The 9,851-nt window shown below is 56.3% G+C and overlaps 1 protein-coding gene across 1 annotated transcript; it reads left to right on the forward strand.

Moving 5' to 3' along the window:
- The first annotated feature begins 6,343 nt into the window (after positions 1–6,343).
- LOC102459605 (putative olfactory receptor 10D4) lies at positions 6,344–7,276 on the forward strand. The gene has a single exon (XM_075912103.2). It carries the CDS (start codon positions 6,344–6,346, stop codon positions 7,274–7,276), a length of 933 nt encoding a protein of 310 aa, XP_075768218.2.
- Positions 7,277–9,851: the final 2,575 nt, after the last annotated feature.

A 9,851-nucleotide genomic window follows, 5' to 3' on the forward strand; every position in this document is an offset into this window, starting at 1 on the left:
TTTAAAAAAAATAAGTCTCGTTAAGTTTTAGTTTCTTTAGTTTGTTTGATGAATGAAAATAATGTCCTTTCTGATGGGTGTTCAGTAAATGTTCGCCTTAAAAAAAATAAAATAAAATTCCCTGGGTGCACTCCCTAATGCAGTGTTTCCCAATTTTATTTGGCCACGGAACCCCTAGAGTTGCCTTAAAAAAAAAGGCCCCTGTCGTGTTTCGTTGAGGGAAAAAAAAGCCCTCGCCATGGCTCTGTCTCTTTAACAGGGGGCGGGGGAGTGCTGGCTCTTCGGGAACCCTTGCTTTCACTTCACGGATCCCCGGGTTCCCCGGAGCACCAATTGGGAAACACCGCCCTCATGAAATGTGCTGCACACGCCCATGCTCCCCAGTGAGCATGCCCAGCATGGCCATGGGGGCGAGGCCCTCTCCGCCAGCTGGGCCCTGCCAGCAGGTTCATGTATAGTGCGGGGCACGGCCGCCCCCTCACAGACCCTCTCAGCACTGCCCCGGACTCGCCCACTCGAGCTGTAAAGCCCAGAACAACGCTGGCCTGGCTGTCATGAAGCGGATGAACCGAAGAGCAGGGATAACTTCTGCTTCTCTGCACCTGGGGGAGCGGGAGAGGCCGGCTGGCAGACGTGGGAAGTGTCTGTGGTTTCCCTGGCTGGTGAAAGTCTGGTTCCACTTTCAGTGTAAAGTGAAGCTGCTGCTGCTTCTCCTCCCCGGTCTCTGCTGCCATCTCCTGTCCATACAATGCTACGAATTTAAATGCCTAATCACTTTGTTCTTTTTTAACACCCAGGCTGCGTCTAGACCTGCATGATTTTCCGGAAATGCTTTTAACGGAAAAGTTTTTTGTTAAAAGCATTTTCGGAAAAGCGCATCTAGATTGGCAGGACGCTTTTCCGCAAAAGCACTTTTTGCAGAAAAGCATCCGTGCCAATCTAGACGCGCTTTTCCGCAAAAAAGCCCCGATTGCCATTTTCGCGATTGGGGCTTTTTTGCGGAAAACAAATCTGGGCTGTCTACACTGGGCCTTTCGCCAGTGTTGCGCAAAAGGACTTTTGCCCGAACAGGAGCAGCATAGTATTTCTGCAAAAACACTGACAATCTTACATGAGATCGTCAGTGCTTTTGCAGAAATTCAAGTGTCCAGTGTAGACAGCTGGCAAGTTTTTCCGGAAAAGCGGCTGATTTTCTGGAAAAACTGGCCAGTCTAGACACAGCCGCCTGTCAGCTGATTTCCACTCTCCATTCACACCACCAGGAAGGCGAGATGTGTGTGGGAACCAGGGCGAATGGAGTTCACTTATCAACACAGATAGCAGCTCCAGGGTCTGACGCTGAGTCCCAACGCTTGAGATCTATTTTGCCCAGTCTGCCTACTCCCAGGGTGGGCAAATACCAGCTAACAAGCCAGAACCAGTCTGCCAGGGGGTATGTCTACACTACCCCCCTAGTTTGAACTAGGAAGGTAGTGTAGACATACCCAGGTTTAGCATCACTGTCTTTACCTGTGCCTCCCCCAGTACTGGGGATCACAGCTCCCATTGGCCACAGATCGCTGTTCCTGGCCAATGGGAGCTGCGAGTGCTCATACCTGCAGAGGTGCAGGTAAATATAGCAGCAGCAGCCCTCCAGGGACTAACCCTAGCAGATTGGATCTGGCCTCTGGGCCGGTATTTGCCCTCCCTGATCTAGGTTAATTCTTCACTAAATCTCCACCCAGGATTATTAAGATCAGAAATTACTCTTTGTAACCAAAGGGGTAGGCAAGTTAGTCTGTAACTGGAAAAATGTAAAAACAACGAATAGCCCAGCGGGGACCGTCTCTTACTAGGGCTCTGGGCTGGGTGCAGCACAAAGGGGCCCACGTCTCAGGCCCAGACCCCACAAGACCCATTGTAAGAACAGGGATGATGCAAATTCAAAGAGCCAAGTGCTGCTGCAGCTCTGGGGTGTGGTGGGGCACAGAGAACTCAGCTGCGAGATGGCCCAGCCTGGGGATGGGTTAGCAAGGCCACCCTCTCACTGAACCCCACTGGCCCTGGCACGCCGTGGGCGCTGGGCCTGGGCTGGGGAGAGGAGCGTGACAGAGAGTAATGATCACGGCCGCCTCCTACTGTAGGCCTGGCCCTCTCCCCACCGTGCTCTGCTCTCCACAAGGGAACGTCCCCCCCGAGCCAGCCACTACCAGCCCCAGAGCGCAGGTGCCTCGGGGTGCCAGCAAGGCCTGTGCCCACCCCACTCGGGAGGGAGGGGGCAGCTTTGGTTCAGCTGAACCAGCTCCAGTGCCCTGAAGGACTTTCCCTGAGCTCAGCCTATGGCGAGGGGAGGGGGAGAAGAGGCCTGAGGCCCAGCAAGAGAGGAAGTGACACTCAGCCCAGTGACAAGAGGGGGTGGGGACGAGCCACCTGCCCGGGGGGGGGGGGTAAGACAGCAAAGGCAACGGACCGGCTCTGTCTCGCTCTGTGTCTGGGCAGCCCCCAGGCCAGCGGTGCCAGGATCTGCTGGGGACTGCTGGGGGCTGCTGTCCTGCCCAAAGAGACACTGTTCTCTGCTCGGCGTCCCGCTGTCCTGCACAAGAGCGGCGCCGTGGTGCACGGGACGGGTGGTGCCTCCACGTGCACAGCAGAGAATGCCCCTCCCAGCCCCACCCTGCTGCAGGAGCAGCCCTGTGCTCACAGAGGTGGGGGGAGAACGGCGGGACACACCCCCAGGAGAAAGTTCGGCTGGACTCAGGCTTCCAGCCCAACCTTCGGCCCTGCTCTCTGCTATTTCACCCCACGGGGGATTCCCTGTCTTGTGCCACAGGGCAGCAGAGCCCAGACGAGCATCCACGTCCCACCCCCCAACAGCGCTGGACTTATATTATGAGCTTGTTAAAACTGACACGGTCCTTTGCGTCCTTGGCGTTACTCCCAACTGACCCCGTGAGCAGGGCTGAGAGAGGGGGCAGCCCCATGGACCCAACAGAACCCCACACGAGTCACATAAGGGACCCCGGTGGAGCTGAGGATCGGGCCCTGCCAGCCCCATGGCCCTGCCCACATTTACCTGTCTCAGGGCCTGGCCCTGTGGGACTCTGGGCGTCTCTAAAAGGAGGGTTCAGCCCGGAGCCCGGTGAGGATTCAGGGCTGGTCCCCAGCGGCCCGGAGGGGATTTAAGGCGCAGGCGGAGCCAGGAGGCCGCAGGAAGCGGTGGGAAGCTGTGGGCTCAGCAGCAGCCCCGGCCAGCTTGGCAGCGCATTAGGGCTCCCGGCTGGGTGCAAAGTGCCCAGGCTGGGCCCTCTCGCGGGAACTGGGCCGGGCTGGGGAGGACGCTGGATGGGGCCTCAGGAGTCCCGGCCGGGGCAGAAGGGAAGAATCCCAGTCAGCTGGAGCCGCCTCTGCCCATGCAGCCAGTGTAAGGCACCTGCTCTGGTACCAACCCTCTCGCGCTGCCCTCGGTCTCTGCCTGTCTCTGGCCTGGCCCCGCCACCCCTGGATACTGTCAGCCAGGGGTGTCCTGTAGAGAACCATCCATCCAGCCCCCTGGAACCGTCTATGCAGAGCCTGCATGCCTGGCTCTGACCCTGCTGTCAGCCCACGGTTTGAGGCAGCTGCCTGGTCACCTTCCTCCATGTCTCACCTCTCTGCCTGTCTGCCTGTTGTGTATGTCAGCACTGATCTCCCCCTCCTCATGTGCCATATCCCCTGCCCATCCCTGTCTGCACTGATCTCCCCCTCCTCGTGTGCCATAACCCCACCCCATCCCTGTCTGCACTGATCTCCCCCTCCTCATGTGCCATAACCCCACCCCATCCCTGTCTGCACTGATCTCCCCGTCCTCATGTGCCATAGCCCCACCCTATCCCTGTCTGCACTGATCTCCCCCTCCTCGTGTGCCATAGCCCCACCCCATCCCTGTCTGCACTGATCTCCCCGTCCTCGTGTGCCATAGCCCCTGCCCATCCCTGTCTGCACTGATCTCCCCCTCCTCGTGTGCCATATCCCCACCCCATCCCTGTCTGCACTGATCTCCCCCTCCTCGTGTGCCATAGCCCCACCCCATCCCTGTCTGCACTGATCTCCCCCTCCTCATGTGCCATAGCCCCACCCCATCCCTGTCTGCACTGATCTCCCCCTCCTCGTGTGCCATAACCCCACCCCATCCCTGTCTGCACTGATCTCCCCCTCCTCGTGTGCCATAGCCCCACCCCATCCCTGTCTGCACTGATCTCCCCCTCCTCGTGTGCCATAGCCCCACCCCATCCCTGTCTGCACTGATCTCCCCCTCCTCGTGTGCCATAACCCCACCCCATCCCTGTCTGCACTGATCTCCCCCTCCTCGTGTGCCATAGCCCCACCCCATCCCTGTCTGCACTGATCTCCCCCTCCTCGTGTGCCATAGCCCCACCCCATCCCTGTCTGCACTGATCTCCCCCTCCTCGTGTGCCATAACCCCACCCCATCCCTGTCTGCACTGATCTCCCCCTCCTCGTGTGCCATAGCCCCACCCCATCCCTGTCTGCACTGATCTCCCCCTCCTCGTGTGCCATAGCCCCACCCCATCCCTGTCTGCACTGATCTCCCCCTCCTCATGTGCCATAGCCCCACCCCATCCCTGTCTGCACTGATCTCCCCCTCCTCGTGTGCCATAACCCCACCCCATCCCTGTCTGCACTGATCTCCCCTCCTCGTGTGCCATATCCCCACCCCATCCCTGTCTGCACTGATCTCCCCCTCCTCATGTGCCATATCCCCACCCCATCCCTGTCTGCACTGATCTCCCCCTCCTCGTGTGCCATAGCCCCACCCCATCCCTGTCTGCACTGATCTCCCCCTCCTCGTGTGCCATAACCCCACCCCATCCCTGTCTGCACTGATCTCCCCCTTCCGGGGTGCCATAACCCCACCCCATCCCTGCTGCTCCTATTGTATCTGGGCAGCTGGAACAATGTGTTGTCAGGTGCTGGAAGACACTGAACCAAAGTGTGAACCCTGGTTGTGATCCTAGAATCCCAGGGCTGGAAGAGACCTCAGGAGTCATTGAGTCCAGCCCCTGCCCAAAGCAGAACCAACCCCAACTCAGTCATCCCAGCCAGGGCTGTGTCAAGATGAGACTTAAAAACCTCTAGGGATGGAGATTCCTCCCCTACCATAGAGAACCCATCCCAGTGCTTCCAACCCACCTAGTGAAATAGTTTTTCCTAATATCCAACCTAGACCCCCTCCCCCCCGTAACTTGAGCCCATTGCTCCTTGTTCTGCCACCTGCCCCCACTGAGAACAGCCTCTCTACATCCTCTTTGGAACCTCCCTTCAGGAAGTTGAAGGCTGCTCTCAAATCCCCCCTCACTCTTCTCTTCTGCAGACTAAATAAGCCCAAACCTCTCAGCTTTTCCTCAAAAATCATGTGCTCTACCCCCTAAACATTTTGGTCGCCCTCCGCTGGCCCATCTCCGATGTGTCCACGTCCTTTCTGTAGTGGGGGCCCAGAACTGGACACGATACTCCAGATGTGGCCTCACCAGCGCCAAATAAAGGGGACTAATCACTTCTCTCGATCTGCTCCTCCTAATGCACCCCAATGTGCCATTACAAGGGTGCCCTGTTGACTCATCTCCAGCTTCTCATCCACTGCCATCCCCAGGTCCTATTCTGCCACATTGCTACTTAGCCAGTGGGTCCCCAGCCTGTAGCAATGCCTGGGATTCCTCCCTCCCACGGGCAGGACTTTGCACTTCTCCTTGTAGAACCACCCTAGACATGATGGCAGCACCCGTACCACCTCCAGCAGCCCTAGTTCCAGCTGCCCTGGCTGTGGCTCTTGCCTTCTCCTTTCCTTTCCCTTCTCTCTAACAGCCCCCTGCTCCCAGCTACGCTCCTCAGTCACAAGCTGGGCAGTCCTGCCCCACGCGCACTGGTGTGTCTGGGCCATCCGCCTGCTCTGCCTTCGCACTGGCCATGGCCAGACCGGCGCTGGCTGCACACGGGCCGTCCCTCGGCAGGGAGCCAACTCCACCTGGCAAAGGGGACCACACGCAGGAGCTCCCAGTTACTGGCAATAAGGGCAGGGAGAGGCCGAGAGAGAAGTGAAATGGAAGAGCCCAGGAGACAAGAGCAGGACCTGACATTGAGAAGCCTGGAGATCCCCTTTGCAGGATCTTCATGTCTCTGTGTGCTCCCCAGCAGCACAGTGAGTCCCCGACGTCAATGGGCCTAGCAATGAAACACACCCCGCGCCTGAGGGAAGAGAGTCAGACAGTGGCTGCAGGGTGAGCATTGTAGCTGGAGGGTGGCAGGGCTTTTTGTTTCTGTAACTCAACGGCTGTATTTCTCTCCCCTACCCCAGGAAAGAGACCCAAATGGAGCTGGTCAACCACACGGTGGTGACTCATTTCATCCTCCTAGGGATCCCCAACACCGACGGCCTCCAGACCATCCTCTTCTTCACCTTCTTAGCGTTCTACCTCTGCACCCTGCTGGGCAACCTACTCATCTTCTCAGCCATCCTCGCCGACCCCCGCCTGCACACCCCCATGTACTTCTTCCTCGGCAACCTCGCCATCGTGGACCTTGGGTTCTCTTCTGTCAACAACCCAAAATTATTGGCCATTCTCTGGGCCAACAGTAGAACCATCTCACTGGGCGGGTGCATGGCCCAGGTCTTCTTCTTCCACTTCCTGGCGTACACGGAGTGTCTGCTCTGCACGGTCATGGCCTGTGACCGGTACGTGGCCATTTGCCACCCACTGCGCTACCTGCTCATCATGAACCGCAGGGTGTGTGCCTGGCTGGCTGCCGGCTGCTGGATCATCAGCTGCTTCCATGCCACCATCCTCACCAGCCTGACCTTCACGCTGCCCTACTGCGGGTCCAATGTGGTGGATTATTTCTTCTGCGACATCTTCCCGGTGGCCAAGCTGGCCTGTGGGGACACATACATCCTTGAGACAGTGATCTTCTCCAACACCGGGGTGGTGCCCATGACCTGCTTCTCCCTTATCCTCGTGTCCTACGTCCGCATCTTCTACTCCGTTGTGAAGATGAATTCGAGAGAAGGGCGGCGCAAAGCGACCTCCACTTGCGCCTCCCATCTGGTGGTAGTGACGCTGTTCTTCGGGCCCTGTGCCGTGATCTACACCCAGCCCCAGCTGAGCAAAGAGATGGTGACGGCTGTGGAGCTGTTTGGCTATGTGGTGACACCCATGCTGAACCCAGTCATCTACACCCTGCGCAACAAGGAGGTGAAAGCGGGTCTGAGAAAACTGACCGGAGGTCGGACACCTGCACGGTGATGTAGTGTGTGGGGCTGCAGGGAAATAGACCTACAAATACATCTGCATGGCCACTTGGTAGCTTTTGTGAACCTCTCTATCTGCCCCCTCCCAATGCAGCCCTGTCTGTGTGGACATTTGCATAGCATAGAATCATCGAACACTAGAACGGGAAGGGACCTCGAGAGGTCATCAGGTCCAGTCCCCTGCCCTCACGGCAGGACCAAGCACCATGTAGACCATCCCTGACAGGTGTCATCTAACCTGCTCTTAAATATCTCCACACGGAGATTCCACAACCTCCCTAGGCAATTCATTCCAGTGTTTAACCACCCTGACAGGTAGGAAGTTTTTCCTAATGTCCACCTAAACCTAGTTTAAGCCCATTGCGTCTTGTCCTATCCTCAGAGGCCAAGGAGAACAATTTTTCTCCCTCCTCCTTGTGACACCCTTTTAGATACCTGAAAACCACTATCATGTCTCCACTCAGTGTTCTCTTTCCCAAACTAAACAAGCCCAATTCTTTCAGTCTTCCCTTGAAAAGCGGACCTCCGGCTCACTAAAATCATGCCGGACAATGAATGTTTCTGGATGAGAGAGTTCTGGATTAGGGAGGTTCAACTTGTACTTGAAAGCTCCTATCATGTCCTCTTTCCGTCTTCTCTTTTCTAAACAAAACAAGCCCAGTTCCTTCAGCCTTCCCTCATAGCTGATGTTTTTTCGACCTTTCATCATTCTTTTCGGCACTGCCTTTGGGGCTGTCTGCCAGGGGAGGTTTGGTGGTGGTCTCTGGGGATTCCAGGAAGGATTGGTCCCCCGTTGAGTTCCTGACTTTCCCAGGGGTGGTGGGGCTCTGGATTTGAGCTGCAGCCTAGGTCTGGGGAGGAGGCAGACTCTGGGTGTGAGACTTCCAGCTCCAGCCCTCAAGCTTATTTTCAGCCCCCTGTTACCTCCCTTCACCAAGCTCCCCCCAACTCCTTTTGGTCCCTGCTGCCTCTGTTGCTGCCCCCATTCAGACCTTGATTTGTCGCCAGGCTTCCCAGGGATGAACACACTTGGGGTATGTCTACACTACCCCGCTAGTTCGAACTAGCGGGGTAATGTATGCATACCGCACTTGCTAATGAAGCCCGGGATTTGAATTTCCCGGGCTTCATTAGCATAAGCGGGGAGCCGCCATTTTTAAATCCCCGCTGCTTCGAACCCCGTGTAGCGCGGCTACACGGGGCTCGAACTAGGTAGTTCGGACTAGGGTCCTATTCCGAACTACCGTTACTCCTCGTGAAACGAGGTGTACCGGTAGTTCGGAATAGGCACCCTAGTCCGAACTACCTAGTTCGAGCCCCGTGTAGCCGCGCTACACGGGGTTCGAAGCAGCGGGGATTTAAAAATGGCGGCTCCCCGCTTATGCTAATGAAGCCCGGGAAATTCAAATCCCGGGCTTCATTAGCAAGTGCGGTATGCATACATTACTCTCCTAGTTCGAACTAGGAGGGTAGTGTAGACATACCCTTGCTGTGCAACCTGAGACGTGTATGTTTGTTGCCATCTCTTCTCACAGCAGCCCAATATCACCCTGACCTGACCGTGCATATGTGACTATTTGCTTTTCCTACCATTTATTCAGGACTCTGGGAGAAAGTGTGAGATTGGCTTCCAGCGAGAGTTATGCGCTCCACCCAGAGGCCACTAAATATTCTGAGAACCCGTCCACTGCAATTCAGGGATGCACAAAGTATTTGGTAACTGAGAACTGTATCAATGTATCCCAGCCACATTCAGAGAGCCCATGGGAATTTTTTGAGACCATGACCCTGTGACTCAAGTAAGGGACTGCGACACAGGGGACCTGGGTCTGAGCGCAGGCTCTGTGGAAATCTCTAGCTGAGTAACTCACTCAATCACTTTGTGCCTCAGTGTCCCCATTTGTTTGTAAATGGAGAATTAAATCCTCTGTCACGCTCAGCTATTCAATGTGTATCACGGTCAAGCAGGGACAGTCACTCGCTATCTGTTTGTGCACCATTAGCACAAAGACCCAAGACTTAGTTCCAGACTATAGGTCCTACCATAATACCCATGATAAGAGCAGTGAGAACACAGATTAAAATCTCCCAACGCAATTCCAGCTCTGGTGTTTGTGGCAATGACACACACGTCTGGGGCAGGTAGATAATGAATTGTGAAAACCCAGGTCTGTGAACAGAACAATGATGCCAGGAGTGGGTGGGAGTGCTGCCGTGCTGCCAAAGGTGATGTTCTGATGACTGCGAGGGGTAATGCCCTTCTCTGGATGTTCCCGCCATTTGGTTACCTAATGTTTTTCATAGAAGCATAGAATCCTAGACCACTAGAACTGGACGGGGCCTCGAGTCCAGTCCCCTGCCCGCACGGCAGGACCCAGCCCTGCTTTCCAATAGAGAAGCCACAGGAGTGGCCATGTGACCCTCCCCAGCAGTAGGTTATGGGCCTGCAGGGCACCCAGCAGAGGTAAATCACTGTGGGGCAGGTGCCAGGGCTGTGGAAGACCTGGCTGGTGGCTCCGACCCTGCACCGAGCTCAGCTGCTAATCCCAGCTGGGCTCTTCACCTGCACG

Source organism: Pelodiscus sinensis, chromosome 30 (genome assembly GCF_052426305.1).
Source record: "Pelodiscus sinensis isolate ZL-2025 chromosome 30, ASM5242630v1, whole genome shotgun sequence".
NCBI classification, from domain to species: Eukaryota; Metazoa; Chordata; order Testudines; family Trionychidae; genus Pelodiscus; species Pelodiscus sinensis.